The sequence below is a fragment of the Zonotrichia leucophrys genome, chromosome 1, assembly GCF_028769735.1.
Source record: "Zonotrichia leucophrys gambelii isolate GWCS_2022_RI chromosome 1, RI_Zleu_2.0, whole genome shotgun sequence".
NCBI classification, from domain to species: Eukaryota; Metazoa; Chordata; class Aves; order Passeriformes; family Passerellidae; genus Zonotrichia; species Zonotrichia leucophrys.
Genome location: NC_088169.1, coordinates 116,457,250 through 116,484,495, shown reverse-complemented (window position 1 = coordinate 116,484,495; position 27,246 = coordinate 116,457,250). Strand labels below are relative to the sequence as shown.

The window sequence follows — 27,246 nt, the reverse complement described above, 5'->3', positions numbered from 1 at the left end:
GCAAAGTTCTTGAACAGGGCAAGCCCTGCTCAGCAGAAACCAAAGCACCCCTGCTTGGGGCACAGCATTCCTACCTGCCCTCTCCTGAGTGTGCCTGGCTCCCTCAGGCTCCAGCTTCATCCTGATTCCAAGGCTGTGGCCTTTATTAGGGCTGGCACCTGGCTTAGAGAAAGGCAAAGTTAAATGGCATTCCTGTGAGTGCAGTGGATGACTCTGTGTGCTCTAAGACATGGGAATGCCTCTGCTAGAAGCCTTGGGGGGGGGGCCCTCAAATAAACAAATAAACACCCTTTCTCACCCTGCTGCCTGCAAACCCCCTCCCAAGAACTCCTAACTGGATACCTGCTCACCCTCCCTCTCCCACTCACAATCCTCAACTCACCTGAAGCCTCAATCTCAAACATCATCCTTGACACTGGGCAGATCCCTCTTGTGACATGATCAAGCTGCTGAAAAATTGATGTGCTTCAGAGCTGAGCAATAACAACCACTTCTCTCCACGGCTCACCTTGACTGCTGCTATCCAGATTCACTTCCTAAAAAGAAAGACAAAGAAGTGAGCTCTAACAGAGTCACCATGTACACTTCTGCTCCACAGACAAATGGGGCCTCACCTGCTCGGGGGAATCCCCTCACACGGGATGGGGCCCTCTGGCCCAGATTTAATTCATCTGAATCTGAAAAAAACGTTAGGACAAGAGTCACACTGTTGCAGGACAACTGAAGAGCTCCAGATGTCCTGTGTCCATCTACAAATCCCATCTAGAGGCCAACTACACCCCACATTACACATTCCAAGTCCCCGGGCCCTCTCCTATCGCACCAGGCTATGCGGCAGGGCAGAGCAGCCCCGGCACAAATGTGTGCTGACACCCGTGACACAGGACAGACAGGACAGGACACACAACGGGGACACAACAGGAACAGAAATCTCTTGGCAAGGAAAATGGCTGCAAGGACTGAGAGCATGCAAAAGGAGATGACTGAGTTCAAACTGACGGTGAGCTGATGAGGCTCAGAGAACACTGCAGGAAGAAGATGCTAACTGAATGATTGATTCCAAGAACAGTAAAGATGGATGCCTAGGAATCCTATGGTCAGAATCCTCTGCCTGCCCTCACATTCTTTCAAGCCCTAATCCACCATAATGGATCCAGGTGGGGCACAGCTGTCCGTACAGCTCAGAACAAGACCTGACAAGACATCTGACTGGATGCTTCTAAATAGATAAGAGAGTCTGATGCCTGCCTGAGCTCCCGAGTCAAAAGTTCTATAGCCTGGGTGCCAGGCCAAGGAATGCAGAGATCACAGATGCTAACAATGATGCCAAGGTTTCTGACAATCCCCTTAAAGGGCTAAGGTAAAAGACAGGAGATACACAAACAACACATAATGCACAGCAGACAAGTGACACCAGACACACCGGGACTGCTCTGCCCTGAACACCTCAGCACTGAGATCAAAGGTGAGACTTGGCTTTCATGGGGCCTAAGGGGCCACTTCATGGACACCCCCCACCTCCAAATTGGACTCAAAAACCCCTCCCAGTAATTCCCAAACCAGCACCCTGCCTTCATCCCCTCTGTGGGTCATAGCCCTCTACTTATCTCTCAGACATCTGGCGATGCCGGTCCGTGCCAGGTGCAAAGAAAGGCCACCTCGTCAGCTGGGAAGGTCCTGCTGTCACCGGGCTGGTGTCTCTCAGACAGCTAGAGTAAAGAGAACCAAACATCAGTGCCTGATCTTGGCACCGCATCGGCCAAAACCCCACCAGTCTGCTACTCACCCTGCTCCTAGGAAGGCCCGGCACCTGCTAACTCTGACCCTCTGCCATGGATGCAATGCATCTGCACCTGAAAGAAAGTTAGAACATGTGTCAAACACCACCAGGATAACTCACAAGCTGCAAACACCTTAGGTCCATCTAGGAATAGCATCTAGAGCCCAAGTACAGCCCCCATTACAAATTTACACTCCCCAGGGCTTGTCCCATTGCAGCTGGCCATGCGGCAGGGCAGAACAGCTCCGGCACCCGTATGTGTGCAGACACCCGTGACACAGAACGTGACAAACAGGGGGACATCAAACACCACACATCATGCTTGTGGTGAGGGCCTCGAGGGAAGAAGGCAAAAGGGACCCCAAAGACACACTAGGGAACACGGCACACCGGAAACCACGACACAAACCAGAGCTGTTCTGCACTGCCCGCCTGAAAGCTGCCATCAAAAGTAGAGCCTCTCCCTTTAGCTGTCCTAAGAGAACCTTGGACAAGATTGCCTTCTTGTCTGCTAATCTTTCAATTTGTCCTAAGAACTCCCAACCCATTACTCTCCAGTCTCTAGGCCATGGCCCCCAACTTATCTTTTGGATGATCGGTGATGGGAATCCACGTTGCACCTGAAATGAGTCTGCTTCAGAGAGCCTCGTGATGGCCTGTGAGCCTCTCGGTCAGCTACAATAAAGAAAACCAAAACCAATGTGTGAGTCCAGAGTTATGTGGGCCAAATCCCAGCCAGTCAGCTACTTGCCCTCTCCTGAGTGTGCCTGGCTCCCTCAGGCTCCAGCTTCATCCTGATTCCAAGGCTGTGGCCTTTATTAGGGCTGGCACCTGGGTTAGAGAAAGGCAAAGTTAAATAGCATTCCTGGGAGTGTAGTGCATGGCCTTGAGTGTTGTAAGACATAGGAATGCCTCTGCCACACTTCTGAACAGCCTTATGTGTGGGGGCCCTCAAATAAACACCCTTTCTCACCCTGCTGCCTGCAAACCCCCTCCCAAGAATTCCTAACTGGATACCTGCTCACCCTCCCTCTCCCAGTCACAATCCTCAACTCACCTGATGCCTCCAGCTCAAACATCATCTTTGACACTGGGAGGATGCCTCTTGTGACATGATAAACAGGCTGAAAAAAATGTTGCAATTGGCACAACCAGGAACCTCTGGAAGCTGTGCTCCTCCCAAAACCAAGAAGGCAACATAACAGGAGTAACACAAGAAATTGCAAAGGTGCTTTCCCACCCCTAAGCACAAATCCCAAAATCAGAAACTTAAATACTCCCTGCACTCCATGCTTTTTTCTTCACAGAATCTTCCAAGCGTCTGTTGCTTCAGAGGCCCAGAAACACCTGCTGAAAAGAATCTAAGATGAGCTGAAAGAGCCTCTTCACTGAATTGAGAGGCAAGCTCTTACCCCAGCACATCCCAGAGAGGGAATGAAGCCCCTCAGCCAAGGCTGGGGTTAATATACCCCCGATGGTGCCCGCCTCTCGTTCCCATGGCACCCAGGAAAAGGGAGGGGGCAAATCCCACTGGGTATAAAAGCCCTCAGAGCAGCTGCAGTTGTTTCTCTCCTCTGACTCAGATTCAAGGGCAGTAAAGGGCTTGTTATAGAAGAAAGATCTTCAGAGGAATAACAGCGCTTTGGAGTAGAAGAACAGAAAACTGGTAAGACATATGATTTTGTGTTTAGGTAGCATAGCTAGATAAATTGGTTAATTGGTAATTTTCTGTTAACTTATGTAATTACTCTGTGTTTCACAAAAGTTATCTAATGAGTTTACACCCAAAACTCTGGGAGCCCAGCTGGTCCTACCAAATCTTTGTTTGTACATACAGTAAACAAAACCAAAATATCAATAATATCTATCAGAAATCTTTGAAAGAAACCTATCGAAATTAGTTCTACCTCAGATACAAACCAACCCATCTGGAAAGTTTGGTTCACTCAGAACACAAATTACACAGAGTTAATAATACCGAGAAATGAAACAACATACTATATGCCACCAATGAATATAATACTGAAGGAAAAAAAACCCTTTTTTTTTTTTAAACTAATTTGTTTTTATTAGATAGAACAAAAGTTTTGCCAGGATTGTAACAACAACTTTTTCTTCTTCTGAAATGTCTTTTCTCATTCCCAAATTCCTTACAACGTCTGAGTGTAAATCCAAGCAAAAAGGGAAGTTCGTGCACTTGTGCGTTCGATGCTCCTGTCGGATTCTTTGTTTTCCTCCACATCTTCTTACACTTTCAGTCTTCACGCTGTTCTGCTGTGATGAGTTGGACAGAAGAATTGGTAAATATTAAGAGAGGATTTCCCTCCATCGCCCCCTCCCTCTCTCCCTCCCCCGAGCTGGTTTTCTTAGCGCATTTCACTCAATCCCAAGCCTGCAATGATGCATGCTCCCCACAAGGCTCACAGCTGTTCGGCTAAATTCAGCTGTTGTCGGCTCAGCTCGGCGATGGTCGGCCGCATTTAGCTGTGTTGGTCTCTTCGGCGCAGCTCGGCTCGCTTCGGCCGAACTCGGAGCCGCTCTATGCGCTCGGCGCGGCTCGGCTCGGACAGCGCTGCCAGGGATGCTCGGGGTGGGACTGTTGGCGTGTCAGTGCCAGGAGTAGAACGCGATGATCCTTGTGGGTCCTTTCCAGCTCGGGTGATCCCACGGCTCTATCCCATGACTGCAGCTGCAGGACATTAGCTTCAGACGGTTGCCAGCCGAGCCGGGCGCGCGGTGAGTGTGGCAGCGCTGTGAGCATGGCAGCGCTCTGAGTACGGCAGCCTTTGCCCGGCGCTGTGACTCGAAGGCGGCTCTGTCCGCACGGCTGTTCCCGAGGCCGTCCCTCGGGTTCCGCTCCTCGCGATGCTCCCGCAGCGGGGCTCGGTGCTGGCTCGGCTCGGTTAGTTCAATCCCGAGCTCCGTCCCGGCTCGGGGCCAGTGCCCGCCCCCGGCTCCTCCCCTCCGGGGCGGGCGGCGCAGTGCGGAAGGAAGGAAGGAAGGACGCGGGCCGGGAGGAAGCGGATCCCGCCGGTCCGCGGCACCGGGCGGGGCGGCCGGGCGGGCGCACGGTGAGCGGGGCGGCGCCGCCGGGGCTCGGGGGACTCCTGCGGGATGGGCCAGGCCGGTCCCTGCGGCGGCCCGGCGGGGTCGGGCAGAGGCCGGGGCGGGCGGTGCGCGCTGCTCCGAGGGCACGGAGCTGCCGGCAAGGGAGGGCAGGCCCCGCAACGAAAGACCCTCGCTGGGCCCGTTCTGCCGATGCTCAGCACGGCTATGGGGCTGCTCTCGCGTTTGTTTTTGGTTTACTGCGCTGAGAGAGTTCCGGGGGGGTTTTTAGGATCGCACTCGCGTGTGGCTGGCAGGCAGCGTCACCAGCACGGCACTGCGATGCTTCGGCCGCCGCAGGGCAGGGTTTACATCCGAATCAAACGCTGCTTTCGTGAAGGAAGGCGGGGGGAAAGCCAAAAATAGGTTGATGTGTTTGTTCAGTCCTTTAAAATGTCTTGACGGCTTCAGAGTTTAAAATATCCTGTCCTTTTGTACAAGGGCAGAATTGGTGAAATAGATCTAAAAATTGAAGGCTCTCCCTCTGCTTTTGGCACTGGTATACCATTAAGGTGGCTGCTGCTCTTCCATATTGCTGGTAGCTGGAAAACTATTTTTTGTTTTATTTCCCCGAGAAGACATCCTGTTTATCAAGTTTTGGGAAAGAAATTCAAGCTAAAATGGAGTAGGGTTAGATTTAGGTGTGTTCCCTGAGAAGGTGTTGAGGCCCTGGGACAAGGTGCCTAGAGAAGCTGTGGCTGCTCGATCCCTGGAATTATCCAAGGCCAGGTTGGACAGGGCTTGGATTAACCTGGGATACTGGAATGTTTCCCTGCCCATGGCACGGGGGTGGCACCGGATGAGCTTCAAGGTCCCTTCCAGCACAAACCAATGAGGGATTCTGTAAAATTCTCGTTTTCTTAAGCAAGCTTTCAAATAAATCCAAATGTTGAAGGGTGTTTCTCTGGCTAGTTCTGTTTTTGGAACACTCTTATGCCATCTTTAGGTAATCCCTGTATTTTTTTGGACTTAGGTAAACCAAATCTCGTGAGGTAGGATGGGGGAGCAGGGGATTTGTTGGTAGTTTTTGTTGAACACGTGAAATCCCTGGGAAAGGATTCAAACCAGCTTTGCAGGGGGGTTTCACTAACACGATTCTGTTGCCAGGGCTGCCTATGCTGAGGCACCATGGCTTTCAGCAAGGGATACCCAGTCTGTCGCAGGCTGGATCACTAACACCATCCATCTTGTGTTGCCAGGGCTGCCCTGCCGAGGCACCATGGCTTTCAGCAAGGGGTTCCGAGTGTATCACAAGCTGGACCCGCCTCCCTTCAGCGTGATGGTGGAGACCAGGAGCAGGGAGGAGTGCCTCATGTTCGAGTCCGGAGCCGTGGCTGTCCTCTGTGAGTCCATCGGGGTTTGTGTGGGAGGGGTGGCACACCTGGCGCTGTGTGAGCCATTTCATTTGGGGAATGCAGAGGAGCAACTCTGCTGATGGAGAGGCTTCTGCTTTAAATGAGAAAAGAGACAGTTTCTTATCTTCATCTGTAGAGAGAGAGTGTTGCACATTTCATTACATTTCTTTATGCATCTATATTTTCGTGTCCACTAAACTTTCTTATAATTGCCTCCAACATCACCTTGTTTCTTGGGTTCTGAACAACCCTATTTTGAATGTGTGATAACTCACTGACCAGCTAATTCTGATGTTGCATTTCATAGCAATAAATTCTGTGTTCTTTAATGTTATATCATAATTTGGTTTTATCTTATTTTGTGTGATTTTTTGATAGCTTTTTGGTTTTTAGCTTTATTTTGCCACTGTATTTTTCACCTCCCTCTAGACTGAGTATTGCTCTGTCTTGTAATAAAATGAGTAATATTTTGAAGCAGGATGTCTTACATTGCAAGGTTATTTTTACATGTCTTAAGTGAAAAATGCATGAGGTAGTTCCTTAAATTTTTGCCCTCTCCTTTTTTGTTTTGCTAAAGAACACTAAAACGAGAAGTGCAGAAGAGAACCTTAAGGCCTCTACGTAGACTTTTAAAATATGTAATATTATAAAATGTGTTTGTGTTCTTTAGGAAGTCAAAGCACCTGGTTGCACAGCTTTCCTGAGCTGGATTTTGGCTCCTCTGTAGAAAGTGTTCATTCCATGACAGCAGTTTTCTCTTTAGCCAGCATCTGTTGGAGGCCAGGCAGTGACTGACGTGGCTGCTGCAGCTGTGTGATGGTCCAGGTGAACAGTGGGTGCTTTGCTCCGGCTTTTAAATTTCTGCTTTTTGTTTTTCTTGTACAGTTTCTGCTTACCATGTATTCAAGTAATCCTCTTGGCTTTGGTAGCAGTATCCATAAGGCCCTCTGGTGTGGATTGGGAGCAAGTGTAGTAATTTCCTTGGCTTTGGTAGCAGTATCCATAAGGCTCTGTGGTGTGGACTGGGGATAAGTGTCCAGTCATAAAGGCAGCAAACAGGTTTAGTGCAAGCTGTGAAATGTTTTGGAGTTTTGTGGAACAGGTTGTTTTATCCTGTGTTTGGTAATTATGGAACGTGCTTGAGCTGCTTAAGGGCTAACAGGTGAGAAATGATTTATTCCTGAAGATTATGCTCAAAAAGGGCAGTGAGTCACTTCTTGTGCCAGGGTACACTGCAGGCACCTGGATAAATGGCCTTTCCTAAGAATTAAATCCCATGTTCTTGCCCACCTGTTGTTACTGAGCAGAGGAAGGCAGCCCTGAAGGAGCTTGGAAGCCTCTCTCCTCTTGTGTTCTGTGCTTTGGAGTAGCTCATCATTAATGTGCACAGCAGTGTCCTTGGGGTTCTGGCTGGTGGGTTAGGTCACAGCACATGCTCGTTCTCAGCTGGCAGTAGTTACTGAGCATTGTTTGCAGTCATCTTAACCAGGAGGCGTGTTATTCTTTTGCTCTCTGGTGCATGGGCATAGTTTTCCACTGAATATTTACAGTGGCATTTTGCTTTAATTCCCTCTCTTTTATTTCCACCTAATTCCCTAAATTCGTTAAATTCGTTATGTGCTGATACTTTTGTTAATGGTTGAAGATCACAGTCTTAAACTGACAGCAGAAAAGGCCCAGCAGTCTCCTGGCTCAGCTTTCTTTCTTCTCTTTTTCTGCTTGCTTCCTTCTGGTATCTGTTCTTTTTACCAGGTATTTAAAGGAGTACAGTTATTACTACTTGGGAAGATTTGTGAAGTGTTGCTTTATCTCACCAGTCGTGTCACAGAATCCAGCCAGAAGATTGCAGGCTGTAGCTGTACAAACTTACAGGTGTTTGCACAAAATATAGACCAAGTTAATGCAATACTGCTGTGCCTTGGGCAAGATTTCCATGTTTGTAAAATCACTGTGAATAGACAGAAAAATGGTCCGACCAAGTATATATCAATGTAAATCCAGAACAGCATCACTTTAAACTGCCAAAAGCTTCTGGGTTTTGATGATGGTGCTGCCGCTTTTTAGAGTACAAAAATTGACAATGCTGACCTCAAGACTGTTAGACATTTTCCCAAATATTTTAGTAAATACTGGAGATGAATTAACACGTTTAGCCTTATAGGTGATCATAGTTCTTAGCTGTGTGTGGAGTGGATAATACATGCACAGCAGAGTAGATAATACCTGCACAGCCCAGTGAAATACATTTTAGCATTAAAACTGATTCCTGTGGCTCAGTTCTGAGAGCCTTAGTGAACTGCAGCTCCTGGAATATCCAGGTACAGAAATTTGGCGTTGAAATGGGCTATGAGAACAGAGTGGGAGCTTACTGGTCCTGCAGACACCATCTTAAAGGAAGCACATGTGTCACTGTGCTGAGGGAAGGATAAAACTGCTTTAACCTTCCTCCCCATGCCCTTGGTGAGGCTCTGCAGGATGATTCAGAGGATTCAGCCCAGCCTGGGTAGGAAATGCTGCACGGCTCAGGTGGTGCAGCACCTGGCGTTCAGAGTGTGTGCCATGTGCTGTTTCTGTCAGCCAGGTCCGAGGGAAGCAGGGAACAGGGTGGAAGGGATGGTTCAGAGGTGGTGGTTGTGTAACCCCCCAGTCTGAACGTGGGAGCAGCCCAGGCCAAGCTTCTCCTGGAGGTGCTCTGTGTGGATTATCTCATGTTACTGTGGCTGATCACCTGAGCCATGCTTTGCTTTCCTGTGTGCATTTAACACCTCTTTGGTTGGTATTGGGTTACTGGAGTGTGGGGATCCTTCTCAAACCTGGTGAGAGCACCTGGGTTTTAAATGCCAGCAGCTTCACTGCTGAGTTGTTTGGGATTTAGTGGGAGGCTGTCATAGATATGTTTTTGTTGCATGGGTAGTGTATTTTTCCTTTGAAATAGGGCTTTCTGAGATGTCTGAACTGGATAGGTTTCCCTGGCTGGGCAGGAGTGTGTTCTCTCCCTTTCTTGCTGGTGACTCATCCCACATGAGTGCTAAGCTGTCTGTGCTGCTGTCCCTGCCATGGAGAACATTCTGTCTGATAAACACGGAGCCGTGAGCGTCACGGCATCCCTGGGACCTCAGTGTCACTGCAGGTGTGAGCAGGGGAGGCACACCTGGGCTGCCGGCATCTGTAGTAACCTGTGTGCACCCTGGTAGCTGTTCACTGCCGTGGGGAGCCGTGGTACTCAGTTTACTCACTCCTTAGTGAGTAAATCCTTCCATGCAGATCAGCCAAGGTGGTCTCAGCAGGCCTTGAAAAGCAATGTGGCAGGGTTTTCTCATCCCCAGCATTGTGAGCTGAGCCAAAAAGTGTCAAAAGAAGAGGTGTCAAAAGTAGTAAAATAGATATTTGGTTGGTTAATTTAATAGGTGAAAGTGGTGACTGTTCTGATTGTGGTAATATTTGGGTTTTAGCTTTAAATACCAAAAATCTGACAGTCGTAATTTGACAAAACCCTTGAAAACCGTAATCTTGAAAGATCAATACCAAATGGTGTTCCTAAATTTTTCACAGTTTTTTCAGATTTTTTTAGGTTCTAAACCTTTTAAAATGATAGTTGTGTGGGCTTTGTCTCGTCTAGTGTAAGTTAGAAGTCCTGGGTCTGAAGGAAAAGCATTCTGAGAGTCCCATGTTCTACCTGGGAACTGTAGGCACTGACTGAAATGTGCTGTCTCATGGTCCCTGTGAGCACACCAAGAACAGAGAAAGCCTACCCAGTGACTTTCAGTGTGATCCGACCCTTTCAGGTGTTAAAACTGGGAAACTGATCTCTGCATCTGGAATGAAGGGGAATACACCTTGAAGCAGATTATCCCGAAAACAGTATTGTTGATGGGGTTCCATTTCTGTAAAACTGGGAGGGCTGATGTACTCCCTTCAAAATAATTAATTGTTCACCTTTCTTGTGAGAGTCTGTGATTGAGCAGGTGTGCCTTTTACAGATGGTGTTTTAAAATGCTCTTGGCTGTTAATCCTTACTAAATAGTGACTTGAAATTTTGTGGTTTTTCTCTTGACACTGCAGATTGGGTTTTCTCCGGAGTACATTACAAATTGATTTGAAAATCACTTTGCAAGTGTTGTTATCTTGTGCAGTTTTTTGTTAGTTTGGTTTGGGTTCCTTGGTGGTGCCCAACAGTGATCCTGCAAGGATAAAACCTTTCTGTTTTTGGAGGGCTGCAGATGGGGTCAGTAGGACTGGTGCCTTGGGCTCTCAGAGAGCAGATCTGGCCTGATCAGGAGGCTGGGTAGGAGTCCTTGGGAGGAGAAAGGGAAGGAGTGTGGTGGAGCTGTGTCTCCCCGAGTCCATCGTGGTTTGCAGAAGCTGCAGTGCTTTTCCTGGATGTTGTAACACTGCTGACCACAGCAACTTCCTCACTGGGCACTGCCTGGAAAGCAGAAGCCTGGTGGGCATGGACCAGGGCCGGATGGAGGACGTGGTGCCAAATTTGACGTTTTGTCATGTGAGCTTTGGCCTTAAAAAACAACTTGAGGTGGGAAAAGTGCAGGCAGTGTGAGAGAAACACTGAGGTGGTCACTGTGGGAAAGCTTTGAGGTCACACTGAATTGGGGCCAATGGAAATGAAAAGCATGGCATGAAACACTTTTGGTTGGTTCTTGGGCACTTTAAACAAGCAGCAATTGACCAGCCACAGTAAGCTGCTCTGGTTTTATTTGATTAGTTGGTTGGTTTTGCAACCCTTTGCTGCTCTATTGGCCTTTGTGGGCCTTTTTTGTTGGTCTAAATTTGCAAAGCCCATGTTACTTAATTTACTTTTTGAGTCTTAGCAAGGATATCCAGCATTCTCTGCACTGGAAAAAGAGAATAAATCCACGTGGGACAGAAAAAGCATTGTTCTGACATGTCACAAAATCCCAGCAGGCGCCTCTAAGGAAAATCCTGCAAGAAGTTTGAAAGGAAACCTGATCTTTCCATAATCATTTCAGTTGTGGAGGGAGAACACGGCAGCTTTCTGGGAACTGAGTTTAGAAGAGTGCGTTGGTATCGTGAAACCCGTTCTCAAAAACAGACTGAAGGAACCAGGGTTTGAGGTTTAGGAGTTCTTCCCAGCCCAGTGGTTTTCTGGTTAAGAAAAACGCAGTTTGGTTATGCTCACAACATGTTTTTAGATGAGCTGCAGGTTCTTAGCACTCACACTGGGTGAGGACTTCAGAAGTAGATCTTCATATTGCTATCAAACTATTTTTATTACATCTGTGTTAAAGGAATATTAGTGCAGTAAGGTAAAGAAACTTTTAAGAAGTCCACTGAATAAAACATTGAATAGGGTTGGATTTCAGGCTGTGGTTAAATAATTGTTTCATCTATTTTAAGTGTCTGATCCACTTTATTGAAAGAGCTGGCGGATATTTGAACACAAGGGTTGTGCCTGTGCACAGGCAGGGCTGTACTGATCTTTGGGGATGCTTGTTGGGAAGAGCAGTTGTAGGTGAAATAGAGGGTTTTTATTCTAAATAAAATAGAGATTTTATTGTAAATGATGCAGCTGATGTGAGAGGGAGGACAGCAGAATGCCAGGGCGGATGGGCATTTTGATTTACTCCTCTCCATGTCATGTCCTGAGGTTTTCAGTGCCAAAGCAGAACGGTGCTGATGGTTGGGAGCCATGGAATCCTGATCCGTGCAGATCCAGTGGCCAGGCTGGAATTGTTGGTGTTCCCTCCTGGTGCAGTCGTGGTCGTGAGCAGAAGCTCAGGCCAGGTGGGATCCAGGGATCTGCTGCTCTGGCTGTTACAGTGCTGATGGAAGGGCTCAAATATTCACTGAACTCCCAGGAGAGCCACGGCAGATCAACTTTAATTTCTTCTAAAATATGACAGGGCTATTTTGTGGGTTCTGTTTCAAAACTGCCTGTGGGAATTGTCTTCCCCATTCATGTAAGACATGGCTTTTCAATACCAGTTTTTGCGGACCTGCGAGAGTTCTGATCTGCTTGGAATATTTCTAAGATAGTTAAAATGGACTTGTAGCAGTCTTTTGCAGAGATAACGCTGCCACATGATGGCTTTATTCTTGGAGAAAAAGGGTATTTTAAAAAGGATCATTTTTTTCCATGAAGAAAACAACATTAAGCACCAATTTTAATTACAGGAGAGCCTTCTCAGTCATCTGATTTGTCTGTCCTGTACATGCTTTTTATAACAAGAGATGATGTTGTTAAAATGCCAGCGTTCTCCTTTAATGTCACTTGGAGTTTTGCTTTTTTATTGCTGAAAAACATGGCACGATCATACTTTGTCACAGAGTCAACCCCTCATTTTCCATTATCAAGTGCCATATGCTCATGCATTTTGATTTCTCTCCAGAAGCCTCAGTAAGCAGCTGCTTTGTGATCCCTCAGTTTGGAGTTTTCAGTGTGGAGTGTCTCGTTCTCGCTGCCATAGTGCTGGGGCTTTTACATCAGCAGATCTTTCATTTCCTCTCCCCAGCCTCTGCAGAAAAGGACACAATCAAGAACACGTACTCCAAAGTCATGGATGCATACGGGCTCTTGGGCGTGCTAAGGTTAAACCTCGGTGAGTCAAAGATGTGAAACTTGTGTTTTTCATTTGTGGCACAACCCTGTGCCGCTCCTGTGCAGCTGCATCCTTGCAACAGAAACTGGGCTTATTTTTTTCTGTTTGTTTGGTTTGATTTTTTTCTTTGCAGACTAACTTACAAATTTGGAGCGCTCCCAGAAATGAGGGAGTGGACAAAAATAGCTTCTGTTTTTGCAGTCCCTGCTGTTTGCGGAGTAGTTTCTCCTTGGCATTGGCTCTGTGTACGTTTTCAGGCACACTGGGGTGGGTTTGTGAGCCTTTAGTACAGGAATGGATCAGCACCTGCTCTGCTGAGGTGCATTCTCTCCCTGTGCTGCAGGGGACACGCTGCTGCACTACCTGGTGCTGGTGACGGGGTGCATGTCCGTGGGCAAGATCCAGGACTCGGAGGTGTTCCGGGTGACGTGCACCGAGTTCGTGTCGCTGCGCGCGGACCCTGCGGACGAGGACCGCGTCTCCGAGGTGCGCAAGGTGCTCAACTCGGGCAGCTTCTACTTCGCCTGGTCTGCCACGGGGGTCAGCCTGGACCTGAGCCTCAGCGCCCACCGCAGCATGCAGGAGCACACCACTGACAACAGGTTCTTCTGGTGAGTGCACAAGTGCTCCGGCAGCGTTACACCGTGAGTTCCTTTGCACAGTAATGCCTGGCAAGTGCTTGTCCCTGTCCTTCCCAGCTCTTATGTGTGCACCTTTCTCCCACAAACCTTGACATTGACTAGCATTACTCCAGCTCGGAGGGCAGAAGTGTATTACTAATGACAGGCTGTTTCTGTGACCGCTTGGAAGCTTCTTAATTGGAAGGCACAGATTTTTCACTGCTTGTATTGTATTTTCATCTGAACATTGCCTGTGATGTTGTGTTTCAGTTTTGGTGCCTCCTAATTCTTCATCAGTTGTCAGTTTTTTAAATGGGTGTGGTTATGAAACTTCAAAGGAAAAAAATTACTGTTTTTTAGAACATCCTGATTTCTAAAATTGTGTTGTTTGTAGATAGATTCCAAGGGGGTTTCCAACATAAGAAAGCACTTCAAAAGCTTTGTTACTCAAAAAAATGCGATATTGCGGGTTTTGTTGAGACAGCTGGTGGGCTCTGCTACAAAGTGCACTTTGCTTGGCTGCTGCATTTACTATCATTTTACTGGATTTTTTGGAATAAAGTATTGTTTTATCACAGAGAATTTTTGGTGAGAGGAATACTACTCTTTCTGTCGATCAGCAGCTTAAATAATGCCAGTAATGCACCCTGACATGTCAGAAATTCTCTTCCCCTCAGCTTTTGCTAAAAATGCTCTGTGTGTCCGGGTGTCTCGGTTGGGTGCTGAAGATTTGGCTTTACACCGTTAGAACAGGTGAAAAGCTACATCCATTCCCCTCTGCTGGCCAAAATACACCCAACCAGCTCCAGCATAGGAGCCAGTGCTTCTTTGGTCTCAGTCAGGTAGAGGAATCTGGTCAAATACAAGAAAAAATTGTTAAGGAAGGAAATAAGCTCAGGTTTTCAGAAACATTATTCCTTGATGTAGGTTTAGAGGGCTTGTAGAGACCTTGCTGTTTGTCCGTGCATCTGGAAAAAAACTTGGCTCTCCATGGATCAGTCAGGGCTTCAGAGAAACAGTGCCTGGTAACCCTGTCAAAGTGAGCTGGGCTGGTTCTGACCCCTGCTGTAAAACTCTGGCAGTGACACTGTTCTGTGGGTTTTTAGCAAGGACCAGTCCTGACAGGAGGTGGCTGGAATGTCCAGATTCCAAGGTCTAGAAATGCAACCACTGAAAGCCAAGAAAAGGGAGTATTCTTGCATATGCACTGAAAGTCAAGAACAGGAAGCATTCTGCATATGCACCTCAGTGAGCTTCCTGGGGGTGTTCCTGCTCAGAGTGCCCAGGGCAAGACTTTTGGCTGTGTGTCCTATTATAATGCACCTGTATACTCAGGTTTAGGATGAAAAGGCTAAAATTTGAGAGCTAGAGATTTACAATGCGTTAGAGACTTAGAATGAACATGCTGTTTGCAATTCCAGTAGAGTTTTCTGGGCAGAGGCACAACCAGGCATCTTCCTGGAGTTGGCTTTGCTGTGCTGTGCTGAAAACTTTGCTCCGATTTTATACAACTGAATGTTTCCAAAGAGGATCAAAAGCCAAGCCCCACTAAAGTGAGGCAAACAGAAAATCTCGCAAAACCCAAACTTTAGTCTTTCTTGCGTAATGCAGCATTGCTTAGTGCTGGTAATTGTGCAGGTGCATTCAAACTGCGGATCTTCCTTTCATGTGAGCAGTGGCTGCTGTTAGAGAGTCATGTATGCAGTACATGGAGTACCAGCACCCAGCCCTGAAATTGGTGTTTAAAAGCAAAGAGAGCCAGTTGGCTGGGAATGTGTTTCTGGGAGCCTCTCTCGTGACCAGGTTAGGGTTAGGTGGCATGTAATAATGACATATAATGGAGTATTCAATATCTATTCTATTGTGGCTTTATTTTGTGGTGGTGTGAGGTAGTGTGGGGCTTTACACACTACAAAACAAGTAACCCTGTCGCTGGAATCCTGTCCTGCTTTCCTGGAGTCTGTAATCTTTGGCTTCTCCAAACAAGGCTGAGCAGAGCAGTATAAACAACTTAGTGTTGTTTTGTTTTTTGGGGGTGACAAACAAGGGCTATGAAGGTTATTATTTTAGGGTCATGGAAATTGATAGCTTCACCCCATTTTCTTATTGGGCTATTTGCAATTTCAGGAAGATTTAATGAGAGTTACATCACAAAACTGTAGCATGCCTGTTTTCCTGGTCCCATTGGTGTTAGTGGGTGTGAAATGCGAGGAGTTAGCTTAAGAGCTGGAGCTGAGTTGCAATTCCCTCTGGTTGTTTGGCTGTGTTCCCCTGCAGGAACCAGTCCCTGCACTTGCACCTGAAGCACTACGGGGTGAGCTGTGACGAGTGGCTGCTGCGGCTCATGTGTGGGGGCGTGGAGATCAGGACCATCTACGCCGCTCACAAGCAGGCCAAGGCCTGTCTCATCTCCCGGCTGAGCTGCGAGCGGGCGGGCACCCGCTTCAACGTGCGCGGCACCAACGACGACGGGCACGTGGCCAACTTCGTGGAGACGGAGCAGGTATGGCGTGCCCAGTGCCCACAGCTGGGCTGGCAAGGCAGTGGAAGCCCTCAGTCTTTGCAATGGTGAGATTCTTGCTCTAAGTCAATGTATCACGGGTCAAGTCTGGCATCAGCAGGTATTGGAATGGTTTCTTTGATGCTAAATGAGGACGCTAAGCAGGTTATGTGATTTGATGATCTTGGTGTTTAGTGTGGCTTATGGCAGGGCATGCCTGGGGCTGAGTTGCAGCAGCTTAAGAAGGTGCTGAACTCCTGTGGGTGGCTGTGCTTCCCCTGAGCCCCTGGAGCTGCGTGTGCCCCTTCTGGCCTGAGCTAATCTGAAGCAAGAGAAACAGGCAAAAGGGATTTTGGGCAAATACCAAAACACTGGAACCTTGTGGCTCAGGAAAAATAAAAGCATTGCACTTAGCACAGCTCCTCTGGAAGGCAGCCTCTAGAGCCACTGTCCTTCTGCTGCCTTGGAGTGTCATGGCTCTGCCCTCATCACGCAGAAATGTGAGAGCCTGCTAAATCCTTTGTGCTGGCTTGCCTTGGTAGCCTGTTCCTGCAGGGGCGGTTCCTGCAGGGGTTGTTCCTGTGTTCGTGCTTCCAGGTTTCTTTGGCTGACTGACTCCTTCCAGAGCCCAGTGACTGAGGGAGGATTCCGTGCAGGAAGGGCTCTGCTTGTGCACCTCCAGTGCCAGTTGTTCAGTCACAACACCCTAGTTACACTTGCTGTGCCCAAGTTTCCTGGTGTGCCAGTGTTGCTGAATGGCTGTGCTGTGTTATTCCACTGCAGTTTGCCTTTCCTGTGTTATTCCACTGCAGTTTGCCTTTCCTGTGTTATTCCACTGCAGTTTTCCTTTCCCGGGTACTTCATGGACTGTGATATGTTGGTTTCTGATGCAGAAAATCTGTGCCAGGGCTCTGAGTGGGCTGCACGGTGATTCTCTGTGCATTGGTGTTCATTTTAACTGTTCCTGCAGGAAGGTCTTACCAAGTTGTTTCAAACATCCTACTCCTAGTGCAGAACTTACTCAAGGCCAAATAATAAAAGCTGTATTTCTGTACACGTTGTGAATTTGGATTCTGCAGGGGAGCATGAGGGTGATGGAATTTGTTGTAGGAATTGTTCAGAGTCTTGGAAACAGTGTTGTAGTTTGTAGTGTGGAACGTGTGATGCACAAATATATTGTATTTGCTCCATGTTTAGGTAAAGCTAAGATTTCGAGAATCTTAGACTGTGATAATTATTAATACTGTGCTTTACTTTCCTTACCAGGTGATCTATTTGGATGACTCTGTGTCATCTTTCATACAGATTCGAGGATCTGTTCCATTATTTTGGGAGCAGCCAGGACTGCAGGTGAGCAGGAGATAGAGATAATTGTTATTCATGTCCTTTTAAACATCATCCAGTAGCCTTTGGGCTCTGCTTCCCAGCTGCCTGTGAGGATGAGGTGGTCCTTGAGAGCATGTGGGTGCTATTGTGTCTCACCAAACCTGCTTCTCTCAAGTCCAAAAGTTTCTTTTGTCCATTCTTTGTTCCATGTCTCCTCTTGGAAGTTCTTTTTCCTCTTTAAATGGGTTATCCAAGGACATTCAAAAAGGCTGTTTTCTTCTGAATTGCTCTTGAGGAGAAGTCTTCTCAAGAAGTCAGTAAGGATCTGGAGTTACTGCAATACAATTTCATCACAATGTTCTGGAAAGGGGGACTGATTCGGCTCCTACTGCTGTGGCACATTTCTCACAGGAAAGGTTAAAATAGTTGGTGCCTTGCAGGGACTCTGGGTTCTTTAGACATAGCAGCATTTCTCTCCAAACAAGACAACTGAATGTGCTCTTGGTGTTGTAGGTGGGATCCCACCGTGTCAGGATGTCAAGGGGCTTTGAGGCGAATGCACCGGCTTTTGACAGGTAAAATCATCTCAAGGTTCTGCTAATGCACTGAAAACCTCTGATAAGTTCTATCCCATCACAGAGATGGGATATGTTATTCCAAAGGGGAGGCTTTGTCTGTACAAATGTGGAATTGAGCAAAGCTGGGAACTTGGTGGGGATTGCTTGTGCCTTTCAATGCTTTGTTGACAAGTGTGAATAAAATTTGTTTGATACTTTCCAGCTTCTCAGTGTTGCAGGTGTTGCTGTTCATTTTTGTGTGCCAGAAAATGACTGTGGAATTTTTCTTCTGTTAACAGGCATTTCCAAACACTTAAAAATTTATATGGCAAGCAAATTATTGTAAATTTACTGGGGGCAAAGGAAGGGGAGCACATGCTCAGCAAAGCCTTCCAGGTGAGTATGGCTGTTCTTTCCCTGTGCATATCCTTGCAATTGGCTCGTTTGCAATGAAGCCCTTACAGAGCCCCTGGGGGAGTAAGGGGCAAACCTGACTTAGGGCCAAACCTGACTTTGTGACAAGGGAAACAAAATGCACATGTGAAATATTAATCAGTTCTGAGTGATTAATTTCAATGGTGATAAAAGTGGTTTCATTTTACCTAAAAGAAAGCTAATAAAAGCACTTTTAAAATATTAGTAATCTCCTGTTTAGCTCCTACTTCTGTGTGTTCACGTAATGGTATATTGATACTTTTTTTTTCTGTCTCCAATGCCAGAGCCATTTGAAAGCATCTGAACATTCAGCTGATATCAAAATGGTGAACTTTGACTATCACCAGATGGTTAAAGGTGGAAAGGCAGAGAAACTACACAGCGTGCTTAAACCTCAAGTCCAGAAATTCTTGGAGTGTGGATTTTTCTATTTTGATGGGAAGGAAGTGAAAAGGTTTGTGTGTACAGCTTTCCTCAGATTAAAATGTGGTGCTGGGATGTGTTTCACCCCTCAGCAGGAAGATAAGAGAAAGCATGTTGCGTCTGTTGTTGTGGTTTTAGTGTATCTGGGTGATCCTTAACAGCTGAACTATGAGTCACCGTTTTACTCTGGTGAGATCTTGTCTCATTCTGTGTGTGCTCTAAAAATCTCTAAAGATGATCTCTGTGAGACTTTCAAGGGGCAGGAATTAATTTCAGGCCTTTCACCTCAGGATTTTGTGAAAGGGTCAGTGATCCCTTTTCTAGCAGGCAGCCACATGGAATTAATGTCTCTTTTTCCATCTTGCTGTGTAACAGGCTGAGCACTTCCCTCGGTGATGGACCCACAGTGCCGTTTTTGTGTGGTGTAAATGTTTGTGTTCAGGACAGTGGTTTGGCTGTGCCTGGATCCCCCGTTTGAGAGATTCCATTCTCTCAAGCAGGATTCAGATGCATGTATCCTGCTCTGCTCAGTCCTTATTCCTGATTCCTGGAGCAACGACTGTTCTCATCTCAGCAGGAAAAGAGAAGCAGGGATAGAATAGGCAACAGTCCTTCTCTGCTCCCTTCCACACCCTTAGTCCTTTTAACTAATGCAGGGCAGGGTGCTGAGTGAGGCTCTCCCTGAATGATGAGGGGATGAGCTCCAAAAAGCTTTGAAAGTGGCATTTTGGTTTTAATTGGGGGATTCAACTAATGCCATCACAAATGAAAATTCAACAGACGGAAAGCAAAAAAGAGTTGTGGCTTGTGACAGCTCAAGGAGTTGTGTTAATAGAAGGTGGTTATGCTTGTGAGTTCATAAACTGTCTCCCTTGGGAAATGTCAGGCTTTTTGCTTTGTATTTCAAATGAAATGCAGAGACACTAATGCTAAAAAGGAAAAATCTTGAAGCAAGTTGTTCAGAACTTGCAGTTTTTGGTTAGGTCTCTAAAGGTGCTGAAACCACCCTGCCTTTGGTGTGCAGTGGGAATGCCACCAGTGGGGGATAACGTGTGTCCTTGGGAGGGCCATCAGTGTTTGTAGTCTGAGCTGAGCAAGCAGCCCATGGGTGCTGCTCAACATGATCCTGTTGAGAGCTTCTAGCAGGAGTTCCTGGGCTTTTCCCAAAGGAAGTGCAGCAGTCCTGAGTGCTTACAGGCCTCAAGCATCCCTTGGGCTAAAGGGGAGAGGCTTGTTTTTTATCTTTATCTGCAAGTACTGAGGCACTGGAATTGGCTTTAGTTAGATCATGAATTCCTGTTACTTTTAGTTAAAGAAAATTCAAGAACTGACTCAGTAGGTTTGTTTTTATGTTTTTTTTTTTTTTTCATTTTTGTTGTAACTACAAGTTATTTCTCTCTGAGGTTCTTTGGAAGTGTGTTAGTTTAAGTGCTTGAAAAGAAACCTTAATCTCGCATGGCACTTAACCAAGAAGGACTGGGAGCAGGGGAAGCAGGAGGACTGCTGTTATTTGCAGAAACAGCCTGAGCTGTGCTCAGTGAGCGCTGGAAGCTCACCCCGTGTTGCTGCCACGTTTACGGTGTTCTTGTGGGGCGCTGACAGTGCCCTGGTGTGCTGCTCTGTGCCTGCCTGTGCTGAGGAGCTGTGTGCTGGGTGAGTGGTTTCAGTGTTTCCCTGTCCCGTTGTCCTTGGCGCAGGTCCCAGAGTGGCACCGTCAGGACCAACTGCCTGGACTGCCTGGACAGGACCAACAGCGTGCAGGCCTTCCTGGGCCTGGAGGTAGGAACTGCGTGCAGCCGGGCCCTGGGGGGGAGAGCAGCCTCCCCTTCCCTGGGAAGGGCAATGGGCTTTTCACAGCCGCGTCCTCCAGCGGGACCTGCTCCTTGGCCTGGCTGCCAGAGACAAGGCCTTCAGCGCGTTTGGAAATGCAAATACGTGCGTGCTGCAAGGTCAAGCCATTATCCTTCTGTTTTCTGAGTTTTATTGAGTTAAAATTCCCCTCTTAAGAGGAATTTCTGTGACAACTTAGAGGTGTTGGTTTTGGAACAGACCTATCTGATGGTGGACTGTGTAGTGCTTGGCTGCTGCATTTACCCAGTTTGCTGTGGCAGAAGACGCTTCTTACATTTTTGATGTGTTGAGTATTACATGTCAAACATAGCTATCTAGCTCTGTTTTTTCCTGTCATATCCTTTTAAAAACTGCATAAATACAACTTTTTTTTTTAAACCAGGTGTGCCAAGTTTTTCAGCAATGAGAATTATTATTTCAGCTAAAGTATGAGAGCTAAAAGTATACAACTAATTAATAAGGGAAATGGCTAATCCTGAGGAACTGCATACTTAAATTTAAAATGCTATTAAATGAGATATATGAATGCTTTCTTGAAGACAGTAATACTTAAAGTAACAGGTACTGAACTCTAGATGACCCCCTAAAATTATCAGAGCAAGCACCCAATTTCTAAAACTTCTTGTCTATTTCTTCTTAATTTTGTTTTGCAAGTTTCCTTTTGCATCTTTTGTGAATTGCTGCCCAGCCTTCAGAATTGTGCCTTTGCCATTCTGTGTCTGTTATTTGAGGCTCCTTCTCCTTCTGTCACACACCCTAAGGTTTTAAAGATTTGTAAAAGCTCTTGAAAATGGCTTTTGTGTTTAGTTTGGTCAACTTCAATGTGAAAACATTTACAAATCAGCTATGTAATTTTTTTCCTGCATTACTGCCTATCTTCAAAGGAAGATGCAGTGTTGGTGCTGAATTACATGGGTGATGCAGCCTTTCAAGCATGTTGTGCTGACAGTTTGCTCAGAATGAGACATATAAACCCACAGGATTTGTGGGGGTTTATGCATATCTTCTGAAAAACACGACATGCCTTATAAGAAATGTATTTGAAGTGGGGTTATTTTTTGTTTTTGGTTTGCTGGGTTTTTTGCTAATGCTGTGTTCCCCTGTTACAGATGCTAACCAAGCAGCTGGAGGTGCTGGGGCTGGCTGAGAAGCCTCAGTTAGTGACTCGCTTCCAGGAGGTTTTCCGATCCATGTGGTCTGTCAATGGGGATTCTGTCAGTAAGATCTATGCTGGAACTGGAGCCCTTGAAGGAAAAGCAAAGGTAAAGTACATCTTCTCAAGTGCTTCACCAGTGTTCAGTATGGGTTTGAATGAATTCTGCCATTAATTTAGCAGTGATGAGTTTTTATCTTCAAAAAGCTGCTCTTTGTAATCCTAAAACAATCCCAAACAAAACCCAACCAACCAGAAAAATTAATTTGAATGGTTGGTTCTGTTGCTAACCAGGTCACGTTCCTGTACATCCCTTCCTAGCCATGCTCCTGCCTCCCACGTAACACTATTCTGTTGGATAATTCTGAAATATTCCATTTCTTTAGAACATAGCTCAGGAAAATGTATGTTCGAATCAGCTTTTGTTTCTTTGAATACTTATACTTTTCTCTCTGTACCTCTCCTGCTATTATTTTGGTTCCATTCACTGTATCTCCTTGTCAAGTGTGTTTGATGGGATGTTGTTCGTGTTTTTCGTGTTTAATACTGTTAATACTAATCCAGTTGTAGCCTGGTGGGTTTTGTTTGTGTGTTTGTCCAGCTTTTTCTTCTTAGTTTTGCAGTCACCGAAAAACCCCAGGTTTTGTTTCCACCCTGCTTTTTAAGGCTGTTAGAACAGTTCCATGCTCCATGACAGTGTCATGTTTCTCTTCAGCTTGTTTTGTCTGGGTTGATATCTGACTTGTTCCCATTTTCTAATGCTGCCTTTTTGTTGTTTTCCTCCCAATGTTGCTTCTTTGTTTCCCCAATCCTGTCCTTTGCCAGACACCTGTCGAGACAAATGTTGGCTCGTAGCAATTTTTGCCCGTAGTTCCTTCAAGAATGTCTTTTCACCCTGTTCTTTCTGCTCAGGAATGTGCTGCGCCTCATTCCATGTCACAGCCCATGTACCCACAGCCAGCTCTTCTGGGTTTTCCATCATTTGTTCAGTCACTCTGTGCCAGGGTCCTTCTCTGCTCATGTAGGAGGTGTCGCCACAAAATACATAAAAACAAAGTTACCAAATCAACTTGTTACTTGTTCTGCCCCTTGGCTGGTGCACACCAGACTTCTTCATTTGGGAATTGCTTGTATTTTACTGTTGAATGGAATTTGGTGCAAGATGTTTAGTTTTATTTTCTTACAAAAATGTCACCTAGACTGCCAGGCAAAGTGCAGTAAGTATTTTATGGAGTGTCTCCCCTTGTCTTGGCTTTGCCATTCAACCTTCATTCCTTTTCCGAAATTAATAAATATACATTTAATCTAGTTCATTTGGCTACATAGATGTATTTTTTTTACTTTAAAAGATGCATTTAATATATTGCCATTTTTAATGTTCAAAACGCAGAGTAGATGGTCCTGGTTTCAGTTGGTTAAACCACCACAGTACATTTACTCTGCTGTCTTTGGAATAATTCTGAATCCCTGGCCTGGAACAACTCTTAATTAGCACTGCATCTCATAAATCAAATCCCACATCTCTGACATGAGTCCAGTCTATTCAAAGAGCATCTTTAATGCTTGCAAAACCATACACTTGTACTTGCTCTTCTTTCAATTAAACCTGACTCAGTATGTTTTGAGTACTTTGAATGTATATTTTAAAATGTAGTTTTTAAGTTGCATTCTCATTTCTCAAATGAAAAGTTTGATGCCTAAAATTGTTCTATTTCCTACTTGTCAGTTTGATTCTTCAAAGCCCAAGAGTACTTACAAGTAAAAATAGAGAAATTTCACATGAGAGAAAATTATTTTAACCTTAGGTGTGTTAATATATCTTTCTATACTGCAAACCAGTTCTTCTAAAAGTATTGTAATACTTGTTCCATCTAACTCCTTACCTGCTCTTTCCTTTGCTTTCTCGGGGTTCCTTTCAATTAATTGCCTGGTATGTGGATGGTGAGTGTGGATTTTTGGATCACCAGTTGTACGTTGTGTGCCAGGGAGGGGAGTGCATCCTACCAAAATTGTGTTGTAATGAGTGCTCCCCACACCCATGCCCACTGTCTGCCAGGGAGGGAGTGCATCCTGTCCCAATCCTATTGCACAGAGTGCTCCCCACAGCACATCGCCATTGTGTGCCCAAGCCACTTAGCCTTGCCAAAAGAGCAGCTTCTGTCTTGCTGCCTAGTTCAGAACTAAATCCCAGGGCAGTTTTGTTAAGCTTTTGCCTTCTTTCCACATGCATTTAAGAGACTCATGGACAGTGCAAGCTGTCAACTTGGGAGTACTTTCTATAACAACACAATCCTTGCAGCATCCCTGATGGAGCCCATGCAGCACCAGGTGTTTGTGTGTGCCCAGTCAGCACTGCCAGGTTTGGGACTGAGCACCAGACTGCGTTCTGTGTTAGTTACATTATCCTTTAGGTGTGTGTGAGCCCAGGTACATCTGCCTCAGCAGCACATTTCCCTGCAGACCCTTGTTCAGCCCAGGTGTAGGACACTGCTTCTCTGGGCTGCAGTGAGCAGAACCCGTGTCTGTGGCCACGCGTCAGTGCCTGTGCTCCTTCTGGGATGCTGCATGACACTTGCATGTCATTTCAACAAGCTAAGGGCGGTCTTAAGTCGAAGTTCTCTCTGGTTTTAACATGGGTATTCCAGAATGTGGATTCTGAACTCCTGAGTGCATAAACATGTACATTCACGTGTCATGGCATTTGGATCCGAGTGCTTGCTCATTTCTCACTATTTGGGGAAAAGCCCAAAATCCCTGTCATGGTCTAAACATGGCACTATAGCAAATTAATTTTTAAAGAGCTAGGGTTTAGGGAAAAAAAAATTCCCCTCCCTGCAGTATTTTGTTTAATTTTATTTCATTTAATTTCAATCTGCTTGTTAGCTACGCTTTGTAGGTATTACTGTGCTTTTTAGCATCTGGGCTGGGGGTGGGGGGAGTCACATGTAGCCCAGTAGGCTCAGACAACTTGATTTTACACTTAAAGAAGTGAATTGCCTTAGCCCTTAAGATCATTAACACAGTTTGCATATATTACTGAATATTGCCAATGTATTGTGAGCAGTGTCCGACATAAAATATTCTATACGTGTTCCTCCCCAACAGGCTGGGAAGCTGAAGGATGGTGCTCGTTCTGTGACCAGAACGATCCAAAATAACTTTTTTGATAGCTCCAAGCAGGAGGCCATTGATGTTTTGTTGTTGGGAAATACCCTAAATAGTGATTTAGCAGATAAAGCACGGGCTCTGTTAACCACCAGCAGTTTACGCGGTATGTGTCTTTCAGGATTTTCATCTCTCATAACTATTGCTGTAAGAAAGCTGTATTGAGTTTGTTTTCAAAGCACTGTTGGAAAGTATAAATGCTTTTTCATGTTCTCTTGGCTTATTAAAATATGCAAGTTACTTCTGCTTTACTAATAGTGCCGAACTAACGTGCTGCAGAAATTGCTTTACCTGTTTGTGGTTTTTGGGTCAAGTTCTACATCAAAACCAGACAGATTTCAATGAGGAGCTCTGCTTGTGCAGGGCAGCCACGTGAGGGTTGGGGGTTTTGTACCAGGAAGGGGGTTCCCCTCATGAGCCCAGGGTGTCAGTGCATCCCCAAAGAGGTGTAGCCTCTGTGGCCCCAGAACTGCCGTCAGTCCCATTCTCTGCAAGAAAATAGTGGGTCAGTCACAGGGTTGTGTCCAGCCCTCTCCTGGGACATCAAAGCTACAGGAGCTCATATTTGGGCAGAGAAGGAACTGAAATTTGAGTCTTCTTTCCAAGATCCCAGGTAATAATATTCTGGGTTACTGCAATTTTTAGGAAAACGTTCTTAAATTTTCCTTTTGTTTTTTTTTTTTCCTTCTCCCAGACACATGTTAGAATGAGGAAGAGTATGTCAAAGCTCCAGTGCAAATTTCTGGCTCAAGAGGGAAATAGTTGCCCAGCTGTAGCCTCATATTGAGGGTCCCCATCTTCATCCAATGTTTAGGCTGAGGGAGTAGTTTTGTCCCATTTGTTTAGCACAAGGTTTCAGGTTATTGTGTTTTTTTTTTCCTTATACCTGAAACCTGGTGAATCGGCCTCAGTTCAAAATGAGTTACAATTTGTTGTCATTTCCTGTCCCTTTATCTGGGAATGCAAGCCGTCCTTTCTGTGTCTGCAGCTCCTGAGGGCTGAGGAGCATTAATCCCCCTGGCCTGAGATCTCCCTGCATTCTGTGCTAGGTGCCAGGTTAACCAGAGGGGTACCCCAACATGTGTGAATCCGTTGTTAGTGAGGGAGAAGAGGATTTGCTAACCCTGGTTTGTGAAACTGGGTAGTTTTTGCAGCACAAAGCATATGCCTTAACTGATGCCGATGGTTATGTGTAATAAATTGTGTATTAACAGCATGTTTTCTCACACATTGCTGAAAAATCCTAAAAAGCAGTAACTTACTTGACTAATCTTTTCTTGTTTCCCTCTTACTGCATCCGTAGTTTCAGAGCAATCATTGCAATCAGGTATAGTATAGCACAGTAAAATAAGCTGTAAATCCCTGAGCAGCTGCTGCTGTCCTCTGGCTTCCTGTGTGTCTGTGTGATATTGGGCTGTGGGCTCACATTTTCCTGGTGGTGTTTGGATCTGGCATTCCTGTGCCCTAACATCCTTTAGTCCAATAAAAGTGAGAGTGTAAGAGGTGAAAATGTTGCATTTGAGCTTGGGTGTGAGTTAGGAAATGAGGCAGCTGATTTGCAGGGGTTTATTTTTTGCACATGCCCCAGCTGCAAAGGAATTTTCCTCTTTATCGGATTTGGAGGCTTCTGTATTTCTGCTTTGTTTAGTATAAGAGGTGAAATTCTCCAGTACAGTGTGTAATTTCATCTTACTTGCTGCTAGAAGGTTCCACTTGCTTGTGTTCATGCAGGACACTTGTCAGCTGTGCAGCACTTACTGTTCTTGTTCCCAGAAACCAAACTGAAATATTCCTAATGCTCTAAAATCTATGCAGAATTTACTGGGTGTTGAGAAAATTTAAATGGCCTTTTCGTTGGCCAGTTTTGCTTTTCCTGTGTTTTACTCCACCTGCTTAACTCTCAGTGAGTATGTAAAGAATGAAATGTGAGCCACAGGCAAGGTCTGATATTAAGTGATTCACTGGCATCTTGTCAGTGTAACCAATGCTCATTGGAATGACTGCTCACACTCACTGATGCTATTGCCTTCTATCTTAGAGCTCAGGAAGAAAAGCCAGCTATTTTTAAATATATTTATCAATTACTGTTGGTATTACTATTTGTGTCTAATTTTTGTTACTTATTAGAATTAGATTTTTTGGTAAGAGTTATAAATCAACTATTTTGTAGCATTTCAGGGTTTCAGCTGGATACGAATTGCATGTATTGAAATATTCCTACAGGAATTTGGATGTTTCAGTAAAACAGTTCCATCAAGTTCCAACAGTTCCATTCAGTTGCAACAGAATATTGCCAACAATTTTAAATTACACTCCCTTTGTAAAACTGATTTCCAAATTTCTGCTTGTCTAGGAGAGCAGCAGTCAAAGTATTTTTTCTGCAAATAACAGAAACTGTAAC

The 27,246-nt window shown here is 45.7% G+C and overlaps 1 protein-coding gene and 2 long non-coding RNA genes across 17 annotated transcripts in view; 1 reads left to right on the top strand and 2 right to left on the bottom strand.

Moving 5' to 3' along the window:
- Window positions 1-28: 28 nt before the first annotated feature.
- Window positions 29-2,272, bottom strand: LOC135455860 (uncharacterized). Of its 2 annotated transcripts, none has more exons than XR_010442409.1 (4): window positions 1,787-2,272; window positions 615-1,709; window positions 383-536; window positions 29-162 (listed from the first exon to the last, which is right to left on the bottom strand). It is a non-coding gene; the product is annotated as an uncharacterized LOC135455860 (long non-coding RNA). The 2 variants fall into 2 exon arrangements; XR_010442408.1 differs by having other exon boundaries at window positions 30-158.
- A 1,077-nt stretch (window positions 2,273-3,349) lies between these two features.
- Window positions 3,350-27,246, top strand: part of SYNJ1 (synaptojanin 1) — a 49,687-nt gene continuing 25,790 nt past the window's right edge. For 9 of the 14 annotated variants that reach the window (XM_064729332.1, XM_064729324.1, XM_064729309.1 and 6 more), the window contains exons 1-13: window positions 4,760-4,851; window positions 6,085-6,228; window positions 12,729-12,815; window positions 13,159-13,426; window positions 15,713-15,938; window positions 17,202-17,285; window positions 17,775-17,836; window positions 18,118-18,214; window positions 18,538-18,707; window positions 20,374-20,455; window positions 21,637-21,789; window positions 24,786-24,951; window positions 26,149-26,172. In XM_064729332.1, coding sequence (XP_064585402.1) covers window positions 6,105-6,228; window positions 12,729-12,815; window positions 13,159-13,426; window positions 15,713-15,938; window positions 17,202-17,285; window positions 17,775-17,836; window positions 18,118-18,214; window positions 18,538-18,707; window positions 20,374-20,455; window positions 21,637-21,789; window positions 24,786-24,951; window positions 26,149-26,172 — 1,543 coding nt within the window. In that variant the 5' untranslated portion in view covers window positions 4,760-4,851; window positions 6,085-6,104. Of the gene's footprint in view, window positions 3,447-4,386; window positions 4,517-4,745; window positions 4,852-6,084; window positions 6,229-12,728; window positions 12,816-13,158; window positions 13,427-15,712; window positions 15,939-17,201; window positions 17,286-17,774; window positions 17,837-18,117; window positions 18,215-18,537; window positions 18,708-20,373; window positions 20,456-21,636; window positions 21,790-24,785; window positions 24,952-26,148; window positions 26,173-27,246 lie in introns of those variants that run through there. The other 5 variants (XM_064729269.1, XM_064729277.1, XM_064729339.1 and 2 more) reach the window with 5 other exon arrangements.
- On the bottom strand, window positions 3,821-4,292 carry LOC135455854 (uncharacterized). Its single transcript, XR_010442406.1, has 2 exons — window positions 4,205-4,292; window positions 3,821-4,054 (listed from the first exon to the last, which is right to left on the bottom strand). It is a non-coding gene; the product is annotated as an uncharacterized LOC135455854 (long non-coding RNA).